Source organism: Vitis vinifera, chromosome 10 (assembly GCF_030704535.1).
Source record: "Vitis vinifera cultivar Pinot Noir 40024 chromosome 10, ASM3070453v1".
Taxonomy (NCBI): Eukaryota; Viridiplantae; Streptophyta; class Magnoliopsida; order Vitales; family Vitaceae; genus Vitis; species Vitis vinifera.
The window spans coordinates 8,702,290-8,726,851 of record NC_081814.1 but is presented as its reverse complement, the minus strand read 5'-3'; the positions used below and the strand labels follow the sequence as shown (position 1 = coordinate 8,726,851).

General features: G+C 35.0%; 1 protein-coding gene across 1 annotated transcript in view; it reads right to left on the bottom strand.

Annotated features, from left to right (window-relative positions):
* LOC100266879 (probable LRR receptor-like serine/threonine-protein kinase At1g29720) overlaps positions 1 to 23,672 on the bottom strand; it is a 33,586-nt gene extending 9,914 nt beyond the window's left edge. Inside the window, exons 1-18 of the mRNA XM_010657286.3 lie at positions 23,367 to 23,672; positions 22,179 to 22,359; positions 21,843 to 21,914; positions 21,690 to 21,761; positions 21,485 to 21,556; positions 21,296 to 21,367; positions 20,974 to 21,045; positions 20,812 to 20,883; positions 20,641 to 20,712; positions 20,430 to 20,504; positions 20,267 to 20,338; positions 18,859 to 18,921; positions 18,678 to 18,755; positions 5,602 to 5,652; positions 5,477 to 5,518; positions 5,170 to 5,213; positions 4,210 to 4,601; positions 3,939 to 4,134 (exon numbers count right to left, since the gene is read on the bottom strand). Of these exons, the coding sequence (XP_010655588.1) occupies positions 3,939 to 4,134; positions 4,210 to 4,601; positions 5,170 to 5,213; positions 5,477 to 5,518; positions 5,602 to 5,652; positions 18,678 to 18,755; positions 18,859 to 18,921; positions 20,267 to 20,338; positions 20,430 to 20,504; positions 20,641 to 20,712; positions 20,812 to 20,883; positions 20,974 to 21,045; positions 21,296 to 21,367; positions 21,485 to 21,556; positions 21,690 to 21,761; positions 21,843 to 21,914; positions 22,179 to 22,359; positions 23,367 to 23,484 (1,816 nt within the window). The 5' untranslated portion in view covers positions 23,485 to 23,672. The remainder of the gene's footprint in view (positions 1 to 3,938; positions 4,135 to 4,209; positions 4,602 to 5,169; positions 5,214 to 5,476; positions 5,519 to 5,601; positions 5,653 to 18,677; positions 18,756 to 18,858; positions 18,922 to 20,266; positions 20,339 to 20,429; positions 20,505 to 20,640; positions 20,713 to 20,811; positions 20,884 to 20,973; positions 21,046 to 21,295; positions 21,368 to 21,484; positions 21,557 to 21,689; positions 21,762 to 21,842; positions 21,915 to 22,178; positions 22,360 to 23,366) is intronic.
* Positions 23,673 to 24,562: the final 890 nt, after the last annotated feature.

Below are 24,562 nucleotides of genomic sequence, written 5' to 3'. Positions count from 1 at the left end.
TAGCATCATAGTTATAGTTAATTAAGGGTCTCGAGTTAAAGTTTTTTTTATTATTTATTTCCCTATCTATTTGTTTGCAATTAATAACTGATAATTTGTCTCTCCATGTGAACAACTATGGAGTTATATTCCCAAGCTTTTAGGAAAGTTGATAGCTTAACAGGTAGTTTAGAACAATTTTTTATTTTTTTAGTGCATGCTTAAGGTATTAGGAGAGTTGGTAGCTAAACATGTACAATTGAGATTCTTTATTTTCTGGAACATTGTTCATTTGACATGCATTGTTGGCTCATTCGCTAACTTAAATTTATACAGAAAATTGGTATTCTAATACAACATATCCCTTACATCAGCATGGTTTGACATTTGAATGTCTTTGATGGTTTTCCTTTTTATCCGTCTAAATCAAGGGTTAAAATTTGAGGAAGGAACTTGATTTTTACTAATCAGATAGCAATTTAACTTCCTAAAAATGGTATTGCAACCTTATTGCTGGAAGACACAATGTACTCTTTCTTAATTTTACACTCTCATATCATTTAGTTACTTTCTTCCAACGAAATCAAGTAAAAGAAGAACTTTACGGAACCCAGATTAGATAACAACTTTAATTGGCTCTAATAACTTTGGCTCTCAAGATGAAAAATATTCAACTCTCAGAAATTAACATTAAAACAAAGAAATAAATTTCTAAAAATAATTTCATCTATGTTCCTTGCATGTAATTGTTAGGATGGAGCCTTAAAAAACATGATATGACGTAATAAAAAATGGATTTCATTAATATTTATATTATGATTCTAGTTCTCCTTTCACTATCCTATTTATGCATTATATATATTAAACATTCAATCCCGCATCACTTGCATTATACATGACTTGAGTGCATTATGAGTTGCACAAAAGAGTTAAATCACGGGTTCCTTGCAAGTTAATGATTCATTCATGACTGGCTCATATATTTAGGTAATTTATCAAAGGTTGTAACGCACTACCTCCAAATTGTAAGGATGACATGTCTTAGTCATCAAAATGGGTTTCCCATGGTGAGTGCACTAGTTTGCATGGTTACACATTGAACAAAATCTACGGTGAGTTATGAAATGGGCTATCAAGTAGTCATGATTTTAACCAACTACTATATCGTATGAGTTTTCAACCTTAAAAGAATATTGAGTTAGTATTAAAGTCTTCAATGGCTTTGATCTACGGGTGAGACACTAAGGTGATCATATAGTCTCTATGGAAAAGGACAAAAATATAAATTTTTATAAATATATCGGTAGTTGGATATCATGGATATATCGGGATACATTGAGAAATATTGATAGAAATTTTAACAAAAAACATATATCTATCTAATTTGAATGTATTCAAATATATAAAAGAAACAGTAATATATGTATGATTTTTAAAACTAATTATGATTTTATTCTCAAATTTATATTTATCTTATAGTTAATTAAGACATAAAAGAAATAAAGAAAGACTCATTAAAAAAACTACGATAATGGTTTTTATATTTTAATAATCAGTGAAATCCTTGAATTTAAGATAATTAAAATTAATTTATAATTAAAATTATATTTTAATATTTTTTATTTTGTAGGAATGTATTAAAAAGTATATTCAGTTTTAGAATTTTCATTAGAGAAAAAAATTTGGTATATATATAATGTTAGCAAATATTTTTGTGAAAGGTATAGCAGTCGAAGTGGTAAAGGCTATTTTTGCTAAACATGAGGTTTAGGGGCTCGAGTCCCAACAATGTTTTAAAAAAAAAATGGAGTTTGACCACTAGCTGACCAACAAAAAAATTGAGATTTATCGAAAAAACCCGAAAAATTGGGGGGAAATCCCAAAACACCAATGAAAAATTCCGAAATATTGGGAAAAGTTAGCAAAAATCAGCAAATTGGAAATATCTTATCGTTGACAATTGATACCCAAAACTTTGGAGAAATATCTCCAATATTTCTTAAAATTTTCATCATTGTCTATGGATCAAGTCACTATTGATTAAAACAAGTGACAATAGGTATTTTCAAAATGGGCACCGTGATATCTCATGGATTTGAAACAGTGTGTTTTCTTAGTTGATTCTAAGGACACGTAATCATGAGATCTATGACCATACCTTAAATGGAATTTGATAGATGCTCTTAGAAAACTAGAATATGTTAATTGATCACATAATAAGATCTAAGACTTAAAGATGGTAGAGGTACTCCTGAGAGATTGATAACATTCACCTTGTTAGATTACGAACACTGGTTTATGAGGAGCTTACATGCAATTGTTAGTAGGTCATGAACTCAAGTTTCTTGTCTCAATCTAATATCATAGGATATTGAAGTGCAGTTGACTCTCTATAATGGAATGTTGATTCAACTTCAAAATTGATTATTAAGGAGCCAATAGTTTCCTATGGGTCTCAGTGGTTCTTACTCAAACTCATATTCCTTAGTGGCACATTATTTGAGTGATAATTGGGTTTTTTATTCATATGTATGCATAAGGACATTTTGGTAATATGCAAGGTTGTACAAAAGCTTCTAAATGATTTTTTTTACTGGGCTAATTAATTAATCGAAGTCTAATAAGGTTAATTAATTAATCAAGACCCAGTGGGTTAGATTAAGCGACCCAAGCACAAAATGGGTTCAAGACATTTAAGCCTATAGGCAAGCCTTTAAGGGTTTAAGGCATAAAAAGAAGTTGTCATTTAGTCTTACAGAAAGACCCTAACCTTCATCCCCATAGAAAGGATTCCATGATCCTCACATGCTAGGATCCAAGAGGGAGTCATCAAGCAAAAGATTGCAAGGTATTCAAGATTCATACCACTCTCTTCACCAACTAAAATTGATATGGAAACATCCAAATCATGGATAAAGTTTTTCTTAAAAACAACTTCCATTGCCTAGATTCCTAGTATGATAGTAGCATGCACCCAAATGATCAAGGGCTTGAAATGGAGTAATGCAAAGATTCTAATAGTAATCATAACCATTTATTAATTTATTCATTTATTTTGATGGGGATCAACCCCTTGAAACTTATTTTCAACAAAATAAAATGAAAAGGGGGAAACTAGGTCCATTTTTGCTCGAAATTGGTATTTGATTATGGCATTTGTCAATTCCCATTTTTGGATTTAGTTTAGGTTCCCTTGTTCTAGCAGAAGTGAAACCTTGTTCTAGCAGAAGTTTTAAAATTTCAATAGGAATTGGAAACTAGGCCTACAGAAGTTTTATACTTGGTTAGGAAGTTTTCATTTGGAAGAAATTTCTTGGAAGTTTCTAATTTTGTAAGTGTTATTCAGTAACCTTTGCATTGATACGAAGCCTTAGTGAGCCTCTTAGGTTTATCTATCTATTCTTCACTCTTCTTAATTTCACTTTCTTTGTTAATGCCTGTGCAGTTATAGAATCAACAAACTCCTGCCCCAACCCTAATGACAATACTATTCCAAAACTATACCTGTTGATCATAAATCCTAACCATGAAATAATGACACTAGCTTAGCACTGAAATGAGTTCCATTTCCATTCATAAATATCAGCAAGCTTTTCCTGTTGGTATTAACCCATAAAATACCTCAAAGAACCACAGCAGATATAACCCTCATTACCTTAAAAACCAGAGCCCTAGGTAGCCCACTTTTATTTGGTTATAGAAAACTACTTATAAGTGTTGTTTTTATCAGTTTCTAATGTTTCAACTTTGATGGTAAAAACTATCATTCCTTTACTTGATTTTGCATTAGCATTTTTTAGCTAATTTGTTACATGAAAACCTAGCTACAAACTATATTTCCAGTATAAATTCCAAACAGCAAGACTAAGGAAAATTAAACATAAAAAAAGAACACACAATTATCAGCTGCAGCAATTGTACTAATTTTGAAAGGAGAGGCTCATGAATATTTAACTTACTGGGACATATAGAAATAGCAGATATTAGAGGACCATATCTTCCTCTCTTAGGGATACATGTTGTCCCTTTCCCAGCCCAATACAAGCGGATCTCTAGGGTATTGTTCGTCACAGTCACATTACTTTGTTTAATGACTTCTTTACCAATTCCATTTGCTTCCTCCATGATATTGAAATCCTCCCACACCAACTTGCCCTGAAGTAAAATGTCCCAATCAATAATTCTCCTTAAAATAGATAAATATGTTCTTATGATATAGTAACTGGCTACCTGAATATAGATATTAAATATGCGTCTTCCAAGCTTGCTATATGCTTCCTCATCTTTAAATTCTATCTCCGCAAAGTGGAGGCGTACATTGTAATCTCCATTTTTCAGACAAAATCCAAAATAGGTGAGGGAAAGGGGAGCTTTACGTGCTGTCATGTACAACACTGAGTGATTCATTGAGAGGACAGAGGAATTTGATTCAATATATTTTTCTCCATCATCACTATCATCATCCATGAAGTCTCCTGTGCTGCTAAATCCCCAATTTGTACTGATAAAATTTCTTGATGCACTTCCTCCACCATCTATATCTCCTTCATACTTGATGCTCCCAAAGTTATTTTTAATAATTTCATTAGCTCCACCGCAGTTTATATGCAATGAATCTCTAGCTGCCACATATAGAAGTATGATGTTAATATCAACAAAAAATACTAATACAATAATTATCATTATTATTATCCTAGTGCCAAATTCCAACTACCTAGGTTTGGCCAGATTGAAAGTGCATATGTAAACTACACAAAAATAAATAAATAAAAGCTAAGGGCAATTTTGATTTTATTTTAAGAAATATATTTCTGAACTCCCACAGGAATCTGGAAATTGAACTTTTTAATTTTTCTAAAATATGTCAATTTTTATAAAACAAGGAATGGAAATGAAAGTGCAAACTATTTTAAGATGTTTCTAGACAAGCTGTTTTAAGGTAAAATATTCTTTTTAAAAAAACAATCCAGATATAGGAAACTGGTTCCCTCAACACTTTTTATCCCACCATGATACACTAAGGTCAAACATACAGAAATTGACATCTCTCTCTCTCTCTCACACACACACGCGCGCACACACAACAAATGCATATTGCAAAATAAACCGATGGATCAGAAAAGGAATTTCAGTGCAATTCATTATTTGTATGGAATAGTTATTCACTTTTTATCCCAAGTCCATACTTACGTTTTGTGCATCTGGATCTAGTTGAGCATGGAAGAAGTCCACTTCTATTAAACATAAGGATGAATATGTTAGCATTGTAAGTAGACAAACTACACAATATGGATTTGATGTTATCAAGCCATGCCACTAGAGTAGGATGATCTTGACTATGGAAAATATAGTTGATAGAGAGCAAGCATTGACTTGCAACATCCATACATTAGTTCAAGCTCAAAATTTGCCTCACTTGAGTTGGAAACCAAACAATTAACATTACTGTTCACTGGTAAACTTACGACAAATCTTAAAGAGAAGAAAAGAGTCTTACAAGTTGTACTTCTGAGATGAGCTTTGGTAGCGATTTATATTTCTAATTCACATGATGAAAAATCATGTCAGGGAAGTTAAACAGTAACTATATTGAATGCTACGCTTATGAATAAATCTACTTACTGAATTTCTTGGCAATCAACCGGCCAAGTAAAATTATTATAAGAAAGATCACTGTGAGAAGAAACAAAATGAATATCAGATTCCAGACAATGGGAATAAATGGAATGCAGAAAAGTTAATGAGATTAGAAGACTAAATCAGTATGACATTCAAAATTAACATAACTGAAATATCTGTAAAAAAAAAAGTACTTTCATAGAAGCTAATAGCAATTGATGTTTCTCTTTCAAGAAATGGACATATTTTTCTTTATATCTTAAATTTTAAAGATTCTTTTGCAACTTATCCAAAATTTGCTTTAAAGGATAGAAATTTTAAACAGGACTAAAAGTATGTTTCAGAGAATTACTTCCAATAAAAAACTAAAGATGATAGATTCTGGAGGGCCTAAGCAAAATCTGAAAGAGAACATATGAAACATATGGGATAAATGCACAGATTCCATCAAAACTAGAGGTATTATTATAAAATTCCTTCCCTAACTATTCATGTTGAATTCTTAATTAAGGAGGCCAACCATGTAGAGGAGTGAAACGTCTGAGTTTGAGGAAGAGTGAAATAGTGTAAGAGATGCCAAGGAATAGGGAAGATGGGCAATGATCCCACATAGGAACATCATCCAATGGAGAACCTCAAATTTAGAGAGAATCTAGAGAATTCATGAGAGCAAGTTTCAGTTCCGTCTTCCATTTGTTATAAAATATTTATAAGAACAAATTCTAAGTAAATCAAAAATTGATTTTCTAGTCTTAGTTGTAAAGTGAGAATTTTTCCAAAAAAATTGTGAAAATAGCTTGCATGAGCAAGGTTAATAATGATAAAAATTCTGAAAAATTATTTTTAGTTTTACTAACATGAAAAGAACAAAATATGGCTTTCGGTTCTACTCCTCTCTTTGGGTCTCTTGTACTATCGCTTTTAGAGGAGTTCCACTTAATGTTATTCAACTCAACTGGCTTTTGGTTTGTGATTCAAAAGTTTGAGACAATTGGTGGACGCCTTTGTTTATAGTTTTTGTATATCTATTCTTAATTTGATCAAGATCCGTATTTTGAGGGAAGGACCTCTTATCCTTCTCTTGTAACTTTATCATTATCAATATATATTTTATTTCTGATTAAAAAGAAAAAAAGAAAAAAAAAAAAAACAACAACAACAACAAAATCTGCCATTATCTCAATTTGAGAATTTGGGATAGCAAATCGATATATAAAGTAGACTTGAAGTTTTGCCGACTAAAAGAGCTATTTTTAAAAGGCTTCTACATAAGAAAATTTAACCGCAATTGCTATAACCTTTTCTTTAACTCACATTTCAAGTTCTATTTTAGATACTATGCTAAACCATGATCTTAGACCTTAAGGTGTGACAATTCTATTTTAGAGATCCTCTAGCTCTGGCTACTAAACCAAAACCCCTAAACAATATTGAAATGCTTAGAAATGCAAATAGGAAGAGTCTAGGATTGGTTAGAATGGGTCACCTTTATCCCAACCCTACCCTTGTCACACAAGGACTCCTATTTCTAGACCAAATCTGAGGTGGGATCCATCCCTATTCGTCAGAACTAGTAGAATCTCATCCTTACTTGTTCCCATGTCAGATTCAATTCCATATCAAGTTGGACTAGACTAGATCAAGCCAATCTAATTATCAATCCATGCCCTATTCTTGAGCACAACCTTCTATTTCTATCCAAACCAACAAATCTTAGCAATAGAAGCTTCAAGTTCTTGTAATCTCCTCTTTTAGAGAACTTCTTACTCACCACTTCATGTAATTAACAATTTTACTTTTACCAAAAGGCATGGGATTTCTGAGGGGATGGATGGTAAGTGGGCTTGAGGAGATGGATGGTTTCAAACTTTGATCACCTAAGTTTTGAATTTTTATACTTCTGTGGAAAATAAGAGTTGAAACTTAAGGAATGTCGAATTTTGTGTTTTAAACCAATTGGCTCGATTGTTGATCAATCACACTAAAGGCAATGATTCATCCATTAGCTAGATTTTTCAATGTTGTTTAATCAATCGCAACTTTAAAAAAATTGCATTTTTCCAAACCAATCTAAGATGTTGGATGAATATTGAATCTCTACTATTTAAGCTCTTTTTCAAATTAGGGATTCACAATTGTGAAAGCTAGGTTGCCAACTTGAGCTTCAAGTTTGCCACATTAAGGGGTGTTTGGTTTTAGGGAAATTTTATGGGTTTTGAGTTAAAAAATCTCTTTCGAGTGAGAAAATTTCTTTCAAAATTGGTTACTTCAGTGCAGATTCCATCTTTACTCTCATATTTTTTATATTTTAGGGTAAAACACAACTATCTTCTTATGTGAATATCAAGTAGAGGCCAAGATCGTGTTTGGAAGTAATTCCAAGGTGTGTCACATGAAGATGGTAGGATGAGTTTTTTAAGATGTTAGACAAGTGGTTCAAGAGAGAATTGAAGGTTGTGGGCTATGTCCTTGTGTTCATTTGTCTCTCTATTCTTTTTGTTGAATATAATGTATTTATAGCGTACAATCTTTCTTTCCTTTCTTAATATAGGTCACATATATGGTAGTTAGTTCAACCTAGCCTTGTATATATATTTCTCTATTGTAAGAAGTTAATCATATGAATGAGAATTAAGGTTTTCTCTCTCTCTCTCTCTTTCAACATGGTATCAAAGCCAAGGGAGAAAACTTTATTCTTTCTGGTTTACTCGTGTAATTAATTTCGAGAATCCGTCTAGTGACTTTGTTTCATTCCGGTCACCTTTTCCATCTCCCAAAGCTTTTTGGTCAGCCATATCGTGGTTAGAAAACCCTCATCACTGTCAACATTTTTCCGGCGATATTTTCCGGAGACTTTTTCGGTGACTTTTTTTTTTTTTTTTTTCCGGCTATATTTTCCGACACCGACCACATCATCAGGAGCGCAAAGAGAAGATCTGCAACTTTTCTCAAAGCACCGGAGCCAAACAAAAAAAAAAAAAAATAACCGATCCACGCGCCTCCCATACATCGTTTTTTCTCCGGCGGCCTGAATCCCACGCGCCGGCTCGTGGCCCACTTTTTGGTGCCAACCTTCTACCAGCAGGCTTGTCCGGCGCCGTCTTGCACTTCTAAGCCACCGTCAGTTCTCTCCAAACCTTGTTTCTCCATTTTTTTTTGGCATTTCAGCCTTCGTGGGTCTTCTTTCAGCCTCCGATGGCAGCTCCCTTCCTTGGCCGAGACCTGTGTGTGCCTTGGGAAGGCCTCTTCTTCATCTCTAGTCACTTTTCTCCTTTGTTTGGGTCCCGACATACCAGGTTCTTCTTCCACAACTGTGATCCGACCTCCCTTTAGGGCTCTCTTCGATCCAAACGTGATTCAATCTCAGGTGAAGTGGATATGGCGACTAAAAATCCTATTTTTACATCCGTCATCTCTGGATCTCCTACTATCACATCAGAAAAATTGATTGGTAGTGAGAATTATCTCTCCTGATCAGCGTCCGTGGAACTCTGGTTTATGGGACAAGGTTATGAGGATCATCTTGTTACACCTGAGGATGCTATACCTGATGTTGACAAAGTGCAATGGAAGAAAATCGATGCACAATTATGTAGCGTATTATGGCAATATGTTGATCCCAAAATTTTACATCATCTTCGTGCCTACAAAACCTGCTTTAAATTTTGGACTCAGACTAAAAGATTATACACGAATGATATTCAACGATTTTATAAGGTGGTTTATGATATTGTTCATGTGAGACAACAGGACATGGATCTGTCTACTTATATTGGCCGGATTGCGTCTCTTAAGGAGGAGTTCTTAACTTTGATGCCCTTCACTAATGGTGCTGAAGCTCAACATATACAGACTGACAAGTTCTTTATGGTGTTAACCCTCATTGGCCTCCGTCCAGATCTTGAGTCTGTCCGAGATCAGATTCTTGCTAGTCCATCAGTACCATCAATGGATGATGTGTTCGCTCGTCTCTTACGCCTCTCCTCTACTTAGACCTTGTCGACTGATGGTCCTTCGGATTCATCTGTGTTAGCCTCTCAGACTAACTCTCAAGGAGGACGTAGTGGCAATCGGGGTCGAGGACAACGTCCTCAGTGCACCTATTGTAATAAGCTTGGTCACACTCGAGATCGTTGCTATCAGTTACATGGATGGCCTCCTTGCACTGCCCACATTGCTCAGTCATCTGATCCTCTGCTATCTCGACCTGACTCCGTTGCGAGCTCCACATCTCAAAGTATCACCCTTACTAGTAGTGATTATGATGCATATCTCCAACATCAGGCAGCCACATCAGCTTATGTTGCCCAGACCGATAATGTCTTTGTCTGCTTTACTCAGTCTCCTTCTCTTGGCCCATGGATTCTAGATTCTGGAGCATTTGATCATATCTCTGGTAATAAACACTTTTTCTCCTCTATTACTACTACCTCTGCCTTACCTACTGTTACTTTAGCTAATAGTTCCCAAACTATGGCTAAAGGTATTGGTTTGGCTCATCCTCTCCCTTCCCTACCTCTCCATTCTGTCCTTTATGCCCCTGAGTGTCCTTTTAATCTTATTTCCATCAGCAAAATAACTCGCACTCTTAACTGTTCTATCACTTTTTCTGATAAATCTGTGATCTTGCAGGACCGGAGTACGGGGAAGACGATTGGCATAGGGTGTGAGTCTCAAGGCCTCTATCACCTCACATCACCTTCATCTCCTGCAACTTGCATTTCCACCGACGCTCCTCTTCTCATTCACAGTCGTCTGGGTCATCCTAGTCTCTCCAAGTTCCAAAAGATGGTCCCTCGTTTTTCCACTTTGTCGTCTTTTGCGTGTGAGTCGTGTCAGCTTGGGAAATATACTCGTGTCTTGTTCCCAAAGTGTTTGAATAATCGGGCAAAGTCTCCTTTTACACTTGTCCACACTGATGTTTGGGGTCTGTGTCGGACCGCGTTTACTTTAGGATTTCAGTATTTTGTCATTTTCATTGATGATTATTCAAGATATACTTGGTTATTTTTAATGAAAAATTGAGTTGAGTTATTCTCTATTTTTTAGAAATTTTATGCTGAAATCCAAACACAATTCAATGTTTCTATTCGAGTGTTACGCAGTGACAATGCTCGGGAATATTTTTCTACACCCTTTACTTCTTTTATGTCCCCACATAGGATCCTCCATTAGTCATCTTGTGTTCATACTCCTCAACAAAATGGGTTTGCTGAACGTAAAAATCAACATCTTGTTGAGACAGCCCGTACCCTCCTTCTCCATAATCATGTTCCTTTTCGTTTTTGGGGGGATGCTGTTCTTACAGCCTGTCACTTGATTAATCGTATGGCCTCATCTATATTACATGACCAAATCCCTCATTCCCTCCTTTTTCCTACCCAACCTCTTTATTTCTTTCCTCCTCATGTCTTTGGCTGTACTTGTTTTGTTCATACTCTCACACCTGGACAGGACAAGCTCTTCGCCAAGGCTACGAAATGCATCTTCTTGGGATACTCTCGACTTCAGAAGGGCTATTGTTGTTATTCCCCTGATACTCATCGTTATTTTCTCTCCTCTGATATCACCTTCTTTGAGGACTCTCCATTCTTCTCATTCTCTGAATCTCTTCCCATTTTTGAAGTATTGTCACTTCTCTATATATCCCCCCCTTCAGATGCGCTCTCTAGTCCTCTTCAGGTTTATCATCGTCGACATCGTGTTGTTGCTCCTTCTCTCTATTCAGCTGAGGTACTTGATGACTCACCTCTTGTCCCACCGATTTCCTCAACCCCGGCCCTGTCATTTACTGACCATTTGCCTATTGCTATTCAGAAAGGTAATCGATCTACTCGTAATCCTCATCCTATTTATAATTTTTTGAACTACCATCAATTATCTTCATCCTATTCTGCCTTTGTCTCTACTTTATCCTCTGTTTCTCTTCCTAAGAGCACTAGTGCGGCACTTTCTCATCCTAGGTGGCTACAGGCAATGGTTGATGAAATGGCTGTTCTACACTCCAATGACACATGGGATCTTGTTTCTTTACCTCTTGGTAAATCTACAGTTGGATGTCGTTGGGTCTACACTATTAAAGTTGGTCCTGATGGTCAGGTTGATCGCCTTAAGGCCCGCTTGGTTGCTAAAGGTTATACTCATATTTATGGTTGTGACTATGGTGACACTTTCTTTCCTGTTGCCAAGATTGCTTTTGTTCGCTTATTTCTCTCCATGGCAGCTATGTGTCATTGGCCTCTTTATCAGTTGGATATTAAAAATGTTTTCCTTCATGGTGAACTTCTCGAGGAAGTGTATATGGAGCAACCACCTGGTTTTGTTGCTCAGGGGGAGTCTGGTTTAGTGTGCAAGTTACGCCTCTCTCTATATGGCTTGAAACAATCTCCTCGGGCATGGTTTGGGCGTTTTAGTTCAGTTGTTCAAGAGTTTGGAATGCTTTGGAGTGAAGCAGATCATTCAGTTTTCTATCATCATAACTCTTCGAGCCAGTGCATCTATTTGGTAGTTTATATGGATGACATTGTCATTAAAGGCAGTGATCAGGAGGGCATCCAAAGACTAAAGCAACACATTTTCAACCACTTTCAAACCAAAGACTTGGGCAAACTCAAGTACTTTCTGGGACTTGAAATAGCTCAATCCAGTTCAGGTGTGGTTATGTCACAAAGGAAGTATGCCTTAGACATCTTGGAAGAAACAGGTATGTTAGAATGTAAACCTATTGACACTCCTATGGATCCAAATGTCAAACTTGTACCAGGACAGGGGGAGCCTCTAAGAGATCCTGGGAGATATCGACGACTTGTAGGCAAACTGAATTACTCGGCCAGACATCTCTTTTCCTGTGAGTGTGGTTAGTCAATTTCTACAGTCACCATGTGACAACCATTGAGATGTTGTGATCCGCATTCTTCAATATATTAAAAGAACACCAGGCTAAGGTATGTTGTATGAAAATAGGGGTCATACCCAAATTGTTGGTTACATAGATGCAAACTGAGTTGGTTCACCCTCAGATAGGCGTTCCACTTTAGGGTATTGTGTTTTTATTGGAGGTAACTTAATATCCTGGAAGAGTAAGAAACAAGATGTAGTGGCCAGATCAAGCGCCGAAGCTGAGTATCGAGCTATGGCTTTGGCAACATGTGAACTCATATGGTTGAGGCAACTCCTTAGGAATTGAGATTTGGAAAAGATGAACAGATAAAGTTAGCCTGTGACAATCAGACCGCATTACATATTGCATCCAATCCAGTCTTTCATGAAAAGACCAAAAATATTGAAGTTGACTGTCACTTCATTAGAGAGAAGATCGCATCAGGGTGTGTTGCTACAAGTTTTGTTAATTCAAATGATCAACTAGCAAACATCTTCACTAAATCTCTCAGAGGTCCTAGGATTAAATACATTTGTAACAAGTTTGGTGCATATGACATATATGCTCTAGCTTGAGGGAGAGTGTTGAATATAATGTATTTATAGTGTACAATCTTTCTTTCTTTTCTTAATATAGGTCACATATATGGTAGTTAGTTCAACCTAGCCTTGTATATATATTTCTCTATTGTAAGAAGTTAATCATATGAATGAGAATTAAGGTTTTCTCTCTCCCTCTTTTAACACTCTTCATTAATTTTTGTTTTTTTATCTCAATGATAGTTGTGGATAAGCTCATATCTCATGCGTTAGGAGAGTATTGGTTTCATATGCTTGTGATTTGATTAAATAAACTACTTAGGAGAGTATTGTTGCATCATTTGTGCATGTGGTTTGTTTGTTGATTGAAGTTTTGAGAAAAAGGAAAAACAAGAAGAGAGTACATTTGTGGGTCAAACCTTAAACATTTTTTAAGGCATTTACTCAACCCCCCACTCTAGGTACCAATCCATGAGATTCACTAACAATTAGCATCAGAGCGGGTTTTTCTTAAATCATTTTCGATCTTTGAATCTCAAAGTATGGATCCTTGTCAAAAGGTCACTTCAATGGTGAGGCCACCCTATTTTAAAGGTGAAAATTATTTACATTGGAAAGTGAGAATGCAATACCTTCTTAAAATGCAAAGCGAAAATGTGTGGAAGCCATTGAATTTAGGTAGACCACCAAAGGTATTGGATAGAGAAGGTACTAGATAGATAAAAAAATGTCGTCAAACCTAAATTAGAATGGGGTAGAAGTGCAAATGAAGCTAATGAACATAATGCTTGAGTTATGTACTCCATCTTTAATACCATTAGTATAAAAGAATTCAAAAGAATTGCTACATGCACTTCGGCTAAGTAGGCTTGGGATATTCTCTAAATTACCCATGAAGGAATTAATGCTATTAAAGAAACTCAACTCTAAATGTTGATTTCTAGATTTGAGATAATTAGGATGGAAAAACATGAGACTTTTGCAGAACTTCCTATTAAATTGGTGGTGGATGTTGTTAATTCTAACTTTAATCTTGGAGAACCCATCCCTAACAATAAAAGTGGTTTGAAAAACTTTAAGATCTCTCTTGAAGAGATTTAAAGCAAAAATGACCAGCATTATGTGGAGTCCCCAAAGATAGATGAACTTATGGGTTCAAACATTTGAGATGACTCTTCAATCACGTAAAAATAGGAAGGGAGTTGATTTATATACTATTAAAGAAGAGTTTCAAAGTTTCAAAGTTCCAAAAGTGATGATGATGAGAAAATGTTAAAGGATTTGAGAAGTTGATGACTCTCATTTTGTTAGATTACAGACACAAGTTCATTAGGAGTTTGCATGTGACGGATAGTAGGTTACATGTCCAAGAAATTGATTAAATTAGATTTAATCAATTTTATTATCTCGATGTAATATCATAAGGTACTAGAGTGCAGTTGACTCTCTTTAGTGAAATGTTGAGTCAACTTCGGAATTGGATTCTAAGACAGTCAGTGTTTCATATGGATTTCAATGGTCTCTGCTTGAGCTCACATACCTTTGTGGCACTAATTATGAAGGAGCTTTAATGTAATTAATCATATGTGTGCATAAGAGCATTTTGGTAAAAATGTAAAGTTACATAGGAACTTAGTAATTATTTAACTTTAAGTTTTCTGGATTGACTAATTAATTAATTAAAAAGCATTCGGACTAATAAATTAGTTAGAATCCAATAGGCTAGATTAAGTGACCTAAGCCTACAATGGGCTTAAGTCACTTAAACCCACGAGAGAGGCTATATAAACCCTCTTAGGGTTTAGGATTAGTCATTTGTTTCATTTTAGTCTTGCATTTAGAGAGAAAACCCTAGTTCTCTCTCACTTAAGAAGAAAAAGAGGAGCCTACACTCCTCTAGTGCCAAGACAAGGAATGACCATTGGGTAGAATACACACTTGGCTTTTGAGGTCATTATGGCGACAGGATTTGGATTTGAGAATATTCAAACCCTACATATGTTTCTAACACAACCTTCTAAGGCCAAAGTTAAATTTTTTATGTTTCCATTACACCTAGGATCTTATTAGCATGCTCGCTAGCTTAGACGTCATATCCTTCATCTTTTGCAAGTTATTTCAAGTCATGAGCAATATGGGAGGTAGTGGAAGAAAGATTCACCATGAGGCTTGCTATGTAGAATAGACAATATCTTTCAAAAGGTGGAAGGCTAATGCTAATTAAAAGTACTTTGTTTACTTCGTCCATATTTTTCATGTCTTGTTTTGCCAATCCAAAAAAGATGTGCTTGAGACAAGAGAAGATTCAAAGAGATTTCTTTAAGAAAGGAGAGGTAATGAGAAAAAACTTCATTTGGTAATATGGTCAATTGCATACATGAAAAAGAAGAAAGATGGTTTGGGCATCAAAGACTTAACTATTCTAAACAAGGCCCTGCTTGAAAAGTGGAGTTGGAGATATGCTCCAAAGAAAGAGGCACAACAAGCTGGGTTGGGTTTTAAAGGGTTAGAATTGTTGGGTCAAGTTTAAAGAGCCTAATTCAAAATTTTGGAAGTCAAAATTCAAAAAATTGATGACGTGGGGTTAAAATCACTGAAAAATCAGCAAAAAAAACATGAATATAAGGAAATATAGGTTAGTTGAGATTTCAGAGGGTATTATTGTGTCGGTACCCTCCCATACACATATTTCGGCGATATATCTCCGAAATATTGCAATATTTTAAACATTGGTTGTGACGATATAACACTAAGCATTGCTTTCCCATCATTGTTCACCATAGCTGACTTAAAGGATGTGGGCGGGGTTGCATATATTTGGGAGGAGATAAGAGGAGGAGGTTAATGGAGTTCATGTTTCTCAAGACAATTTAATGATTAGGAGTTAGAAAATGTTGAGGCCTTTTTAGAAAAGTCGCCAAAGTATTCAATGAAAAGGGTTATGGAAGACAAATTGATAGGAAGGAATCAAAGAATGAATGTTTTTTGGTCAAAGCCTTCTACTATTGCTTGGAGCTAGAAAGAGAAGCAATTTTTTCAATAATAGTACGGATCCCATGGGTGCCAACAAAAGTAGGATTCTTTGTTTTGGAAGTAGCTTGGAGGAGAATTTCGACCTTAGGTCAACTAAAAAGAAGGGGATTACTTATCAAAAAAAAAAAAACTAAAAAGAAGGGGATGGACTTCACCAAATATATGCAATCTTTGTAAAGTAGAGGAGAAATCAACTAATCATATCCTTCATTATGCTGAAACGAGAATATTGTGACACTTATTGTCTCGTTGTTTAAAGTTGAGTGATGTATGCAATGGTTAGAGAAATGTTATTAAGTTGGCAAGTGACCTTGAGGGGCAAGAAGTGCATGAAGGTGCAAAGGGCAGCTCCTTTATGCTTATTTTAAACCATTTGGAATAAGAAGAATCATAGAGCTTTTGTCAATGAAGAACCATCGGACTCAAAACTCTTTCCTATGCTCTCTTTGGCTTTGGGCAAGAAAATCTATGTCCATTCTAGATTTTGTTGATTAATTAGGCTCTTATTGATGAGAGCACAGTGTTTCTTTGTTCATCTCTCCATATGTTTGCCTTTGCAGCACTTTTGTATACTCCTTATGTACTTTAGTGTGCCCTTTTCTAATTAGGTGTTGTGAATAATATTATTTTTTGACCTATCAAAAAAATATATCCAATATTCTATCCTTGATCAATTTTCATGGCTTTCTTTTCTCTAAAATCCAAGTTAGCAGTACTCATCATTTTCTTACATCCACCTCCAACCATTACGAATTTTTCCTTGACTCCCACTATCTCTAAAATTCAACCTTGTAGTATCCACCACCTCCAATCGCCCCACTACACATTCCAATAACCATCAAATCTCTTTCCCACTCCCATGGCAGTGATTACAATCTATCTTTCAACCTTTGCTTCAATCCACCCCAACCAGTCTCTTTCTACCAGAGTCCAAAGACCTAATCAACTAAGGAGGTGATAAATAACTCCATTGTGGTGATGAAGGTAGTGTGGCTGTGGAAAGATGAGTACACTTGGTGTCATGACAGTGGAAAACCATCTTTTCCACATGGGATTTGGTTGCAAGACATGTGATCCCTTGAGATTGTCCAAGTCACAATAATGACCACGTGGCATAGGGTGGATACACGTCAAGCAATGACTACCTCATGTGGAGTTCACAAATAGGACATCAATACAAACTGTTACAGCATTAAACTTTTTTTGATAGGTAAATAAAAAATAAAAATGTATTAAAAGCGCTTGCAAAACGGCACATTGGAGTACACATGAAGTATACAAGGACAGGCCACAAGGCAAGCAAGAGGGGAGAGAAGAATCAGAAAACCTACCACCCTACACAATAAAGCCAACCCCTTGAAACCAACCCTCCTCCTCCCCAGAAACCTCATACAACAGAAGAAACAAAACAACTCCCTCACAAGACAACTGTAGAACCCCCGTTAATCCTCCCATTTCCCCTGAAGGAGCATGGAGAGCTATTGTAACTAACAGTGCACTCAAGCTTCCGTAATTCCCTCTCGAGACGGGAAGCCAAAATCCTCTTTCCGCCTGAGATCTTAACCTAACGCCCTTTTTCTTTCCTCCAAATTCTTCAGAAATGAACTAATCTCCTTCTCGAACCCCACAACTAGCATCCCCACAAAGTTGCTAAATTGAATAAACTTATTGGGAAGGCGAACAGGATCCTCTCCCTCTAAATCGCCGGCATGCTCCAAGGCCCTAGAGGATCCCAACTTCTCAGCCCTAATTTCCAACTCCTTACCTGAGGAGTTCTTTGAATTGCTTCCCGCAGCCTCTAACCATCCTACAGTAACATCTAAAGCGGCCTCCTAGAATCCAAAATCCCCAAGCTAGGAGGGTTAGGAAACCTATTTGCCCCCTCCACTAGAGCTTCATCCGTGAACTTCACACGAGACCATGACACTTGCAAAACTTTCTCATCTACCTCATCTTCACACGAGTTGGATTTGTCTTGAGTTTTATGCTCAAGACAAGCATTAAACTCAAGACAAATCCAACTACTATCTAAAAGTAGAAGTATGATTTAAGTATTAATGCAACCTCACCTTGTGGCTTTAATAAAAGTTTGAATTCAATGGAATATAATGAATCAAATGGGGGGGAAATGATGATGATGAAAGCAGTATTCATTTGAAATCTTTACATTCCATAATATTTGATGTGGACATCCCCACTATGATACAGTTATAATTATGGCAGTTAGGAAAATTATGTGGGATGCAAGACGTATTTTATTCAAGTTCTTTATAATGTGAAAGAAATTTAATCCAAAATTTGAAAGTGAAAGTGCAAAGATGGAATAAATTGTGAACTGAAAAGAAAGGCTAAAGTTGTGTTTAGGTAAAAGTATTATACATTTACATTTTTTGAAGGAGAATACTGAGAACTGGGATCCAATTACAGACATGCAATCAAATGCAATGCTCATGGAGCCAAGGAATGCAGATTATCTTCCAAATAAATTCAGATCCAACAGTCAACAACATCCATAACTAAATAATTAAATCTACAAATTCTGATAAAAGAAAATAATAATTAAATCTAAGAAAATTTAAAACAGATCAAGCAAACAGAAAATTAAGCATCCAAGTCTAGGAACATACAGACTTTTATCTGAAACCGAGATTGTACCCAAGATCGAATTTGATAGATTTCCAGATAGCCTGTTGCCAGTCAAAAGGCTAAAAAGAGGACATATGACACATTTTTAGCATGATATAATGGTCATCTTAGCATGGTACTAAAGCCATTTCAAAATATCAAAGCTTAAAGTTAATCGCTCACGTGAATTTTGGTATTCTTGCAGTGCCTGGTATTTCTCCTTCCAACTTGTTAAAGGTAAAGTCGCTGAAAAAAATTTAGAGAGCAAAAAAGGGCAGGCTTATCTCTTCAAAGGATGTATTCCATCATTGTAATGACAGGAATTTAATTAATATTTAAAGCAATAAAGGAGCTAATGACAGATTTACAGGAGCATATAACAAAGAACAAAAACATATCATTTAAAGAGCGACGTCAATTGGTTTAGTTGGCTATTATGACAACAAAACTTTTAGACATCAAATGAAAGCTGTTGATATTTCAGTCAGCCTTGGCAGCTGCTCCTCTTGAACATCATTATATGCCTGTGATGCTCGCCTTTGCCCCATACTTGGTAAAACTATTAAAATTCTGCCGCGTGATACTATTAAAGTTCTACAGCATGGTTTTCTATATTTGCTTTCAAACTCAATCTAGTCAGAAGTTTAACAGTTATCGCAGGGAAAAACTATTGTTGAGAATCTTACTTCTATGGTATTAAATTCTAAAATTATCTATCAAAATGTCAAAATATTTTCATTTCTTAGGAAACCCAAAATCCTGTTAATTTTGAAACTCTACAGTGCCTTTAGGAGGCCTCATACAAGTACACATGAGAAGACTGAACTTGATCACACAAGGATCCATCCTCCCAGATTAAACCCACCAGAGCAACTCACAAGATATAAGATCAAGATTCCTCCAAAGATCACAAAGAAGATAAATCAAAAACTCAAAGAATCAGGCCAGGCTAATCATCACCACTAAACCAAAGGAGCAGATCATGTTTAAATCGACTGATCATCAATAAAAGGGAAGTGGTCTCTGAGAACAGGGCACTCAATTGCAATCCCCAAAGATTATTGTCTTTAAGAATTCCTGGCATTTTGCTCAGTTTCTTGAGGGCTAAAGTAGAAAGGTTTAAAAGTTGGCAAGGGAAATATACATACATACATACATATATATATGCATCATATCCTCTTTAGTTTGGCTAAGTCAAGTTAGGTCAGCAAGGAGCTAGTTTATTTCTTTCTTTGTACATAAAATCTTTTTTAAGAGTTTCATTATAAAAATACATTCTAATATGGATTAATATTTGTGCCATAGCTTAGGAACAGGGTCATATCATTGCCAGATGAACCAACATTGATACTATAAAATTAGATTGAAAACATATTATAGGACATGTGTACGGAGATCAATGAAGTTTTAGACTTGCAGAGTCAGCAGGTTGTTCATTATAAAAATACATTCTAATATGGATTAATATTTGTGCCATAGCTTAGGAACAGGGTCATATCATTGCCAGATGAACCAACATTGATACTATAAAATTAGATTGAAAACATATTATACAACATGTATATGGAGATCAATGAGGTTTTAGACTTACAGAGTCAGCAGGTTGTCCATTTGCCAAATAAAATCTGGGATTGTTCCAGACATGTTCAGGTTTCTCAAAACCCTAAAGATGAAATTCAGGACACTTCAGTGGTTCTTGATAGCATATTTTAAGTCAGCAAGATACATTCTGTTAAGAGGAGCATTTGACATACAGGTATCTCATGTCGTTCTGGTTACCCAAACTCTGAGGAAGTGTGAAACTTGTCCCATTCATATCTGTGATCCTCCTGTGCAAAGAGAAGACACCATAAGTAGGGGATGCTTAAATCCTCCAGTACCAATATTTTGTCAATCTACCAAAAGTGAAAAATTCTTTAAAGCATGAGGATTCATAGAATAAGTTGAGAAGGTCCTTTTACTCACAGGTCAGTCAATTTTTCCAAACGAAAGATGCCATCTGGGATGGGTCCTTCCAGTCCACTTGCATATGTTTGTCTTCAATGATGCAATAAAACCATAAGTGGTAGTATATAGTGGAACCCTTGTATTTCATTCTCAAAATGCAATTAACTTTACTATAGATAAGGATCTTACAGCCTTTGAAGTTGAGTCCAGCTCTCAACAAAGTGAGGTATGCTTCCAGTAAAGTTATTATCACTTATCCTACTGCAAATAACAACAAAGGAAGGCCCTCTTTTGATGCGAAATTATGAAGGAAATCCATATGTTCAAAGAGAAAAATAAATGGGAACTTACAAATCCTGTAAATTTTTCAACCCGGCAAGGCTTTCTGTCAAATTTCCAACAAACTTGTTGGAGGAAAGTATCCTGCAGTCATAAAATGGCACCTAAGAATTTTTGTTATTTTGATTATTGAAGTCCATGACAACAAACAGAACTAATGATCAAACTAGCCTCAATTTTCATTTTTCCTTTTGTTTTCTGTTTCTCAGTCTTTTTGGGCAACTAAACATTAGGCAAAATAAACTTTCTCAACAGAATAAAGTACTTCAATTGAAGAGGAAGAGGAATATATAGGTTTTTGACGTAAATGTGGATATAAAGTGATGTGTCTTACAGCACTGTTAAGTTGGCCAAATTCCCAAGCTCCTGAGGAATATTTCCAGACAACCGGTTGGCCTCAAAGCTCCTGCATTTTCTTGCAATTAAAATAACAATACAAGAACAAGCAAAAAAATAACATGGTCTAACCAATTCAATAGAACCATGTCAAAAATAAAATAAATTTTACAAGATCAAAGCATACAAGTAAGTGAGATTGGTAAAACTTCCCCATTCCACAGGGATTTCCCCAGATAAGTTGTTGGCAGTGAGTGAGCTGCATTACAATTTGTGGTGATCATGTTCACAAAAGGGGGCAAAGATCAGAATCAAAATCAAAATAAAGGATAGAAAAAGAAAATGAAATTGGACTTGAATGAACTTGAGCAGGATGAGGAAAATAGACTCACATAAAATTCAAAGACGTCATTGAAGCCCATTCTATTGGAAGTTTGCCTTGAAGGCAATTCCGAGTAAGATCGCTGTGAGAAGACACAAAATTTCATATATAACATGTTAATTGCATATATATACATTCACACTTCTTTTGTGAAGATCCTTACAGCTTTTGGAGATAGGGAAGCTGAACCAATTCTGGTGGGAGTGTGCCGTTAAGACTGTAACTCTTGAGGAATCTGCAATGCAACAAATGAAATATCAAACGCTAGGGTAAATTTTTCTCAAGATGAAAAATCATACAGAGGTAACCCTTCATTTGGTTGCCAAGAAAAGCGAGGAAAAGAAAAGAAACCAGAACTCCGGTTTCATAGCCGAACGAGGGTTTCGTGTTCTCCATGACTCCAATTAATGAAACATCGAAATAATCATTCGTTTCGTTTTCTTCTAATATATTTTCTTGGCAACCAAACGGTGATGAGGGAAAAAGGAAAAATTGATACATGGTGGTGATATGACAGGTGGTTTGATTATCGAAAAAGCAGTTGCAGAAGACGGTGTTGTTCTTGTCCTCAACTGACGCCACATGTGGTGGAATGGGGAGTTTCTCATCCGTACAAGGGTCCGCACTTGAATTCAACCATTTGGCGCCCATTTTTGTCACAATTTGTTGCAGAGCCTCCACTGCATTCACACTCTCTGGTTATTGCTAATCACAAACTTGGTTTTAGCCGGGAAAGAAACGGGACTTTTTGTACGGATACAACCATTTTTAAAAAGTAAAATAAATGAATTTATATATTTATTTTCAATAATAATATTTTATTTTATTTTATTTTATTTATTTCATAAAAATTTGTTGGAAGTTGAATTACTTTTTGTTCAAATTTTAAAAATATAAAAGAAAATTATAATTAATTTCATTCAAACTCCTTAAATTTTAATATAAATACACTAAGTATTCTTAGATTTCAAACTTCATTACCAAATGTATTTTATATGTAAAATATATTTTTTTTAAGAATTATTCAATTCACTTACCTAAAATCCTTATAAAAAAATAAATAAAATAAATTTATTAAAATGATAAGCGAAGAAATTTGAAACCAAAACAAAAAGTATTTTACTAGTTTGATAACTATATTTTAAAATGGTTTTGAAAAATAAATTTTCAAAACTATTTTTGAAAACCGTTTTATAATGTTTTATAAAATAAAAATTTATCAAGTCATCTATAATATTTTAAAATACATCTTAAAAATAAATTTTATGTATAAAGTTTCATTTTTAATTGTTATATATTTTTATATAATTATTATTTTAAATAGTTGTAAAAAAATCAAGTGAAAACAAGTTAGAAATTCATTAATAGTATTGAGAAAAAAAATCAAACATATTTAGGTATTGGAAAAATATGCAAAAGAAATCTAAAGGAAAACCTTACAAACTTCGACAATCGCAATGAATATGAATGGGAGATATGAAGGAAAATCATCGTAAAGGACTAGTGGAGATAAAAAATTCTGAAAATTATTTCCATTTAAGATCCTTTTCATTTGGGTAATTCTGCACCATCCCCAATCATTTCTATCATCCTACAAAAGATTTAGCTCTTCTGGAAAAGACAGTATGCGGTTATGGTCAGACTGTACAAACAGAAAGCATAACATGTAGAGTCAGAAGCCTCTTACATTCTTTGGCAGGTAGCTGCGCGCACGTCACTGATCTAAAGCAACTGATCGACAGGGTGATCAGACAGAAAAGAAGGAGACGAGGACACTTCTTGCAGAAGAACATGATGATGAGCATCGTACTTTCAGATCAAGAATATGTCTTTATTCTTCAATAACCAGACAAGCTAGCTCTATAAGCTCACAAACGACATAAATGATAAAAGTCTCTTCGCAAGCTGTGTAATTTGGAAACGTAGAATGTGGGATTTGATTGTCAAGTGGGTTTTGAATATGAACTACATTAAGATTCCTACCAGTGACCAGTCATATGAAATATTTAATCAGGTGGAACAAGTGAATGAGAACAAATCAGCGTTCGTGGCTGTCAAATAGTTGGACTATGAACCAGCTCAATAATTGCATCTTTATCCCAAACAGGGCATGCATTCCACTTGAATGTGACCTTCACCCCAGTTTTGCCCATTGTTTTACAATTTTTCAGTTCGTTAAACACTACGATTATATTAAAATACTTTAATAGTGTTTGTTTTTTATCTTAATAGAAAAAATTAAAATATTTGATTTTTTCTATTTAATTAAAAGTAATATGTTCATATTATCCAATATAACTAAACCGAATCTATTGATAACAAGTTCATTTTAATTATATTAAACGATATTAATATGTTACTTTTAGTTGAATATAAAAAGTCAAATATTTTAGTTTTTTTTATTCAATCAACAAACAAATATCATCAAAATAACAAAAATTAAAATTCAAAATTCTTTTATACATATATTTTCTTTAATATTTTTTTCTCCCGATATTTTTCAAGAATCAAATATAGTCAAATAACTGGAAAAAAAATTCTTTCAAAATTCACTCAATCATCTACATATTTTTATACCGCAACTCGTCCCAAAGTCAAATGCAAGAGCAGCTAAAAAATTTTCAAAGTCAAACTAAAGAATAGTTGGAAGAATTATAATAGAATTGTTTTTTTAAGATTTTGATTTGAAAATACATGCATGGGGCCAGACGAGCCTTCCTTGTCTCTCCAACGACCACCAAATTCCATGCATATCCTAATCTAAGTCTCAATCGATTTCCCTCTCCATAATGTTGTGGCGGGCTTATGAATATGTCAAACTCTGCTGAAGCTTTCAGAAAAAAACAAAAAAAAAAAAAAAGATAGAAAAATCATGTCTACCAT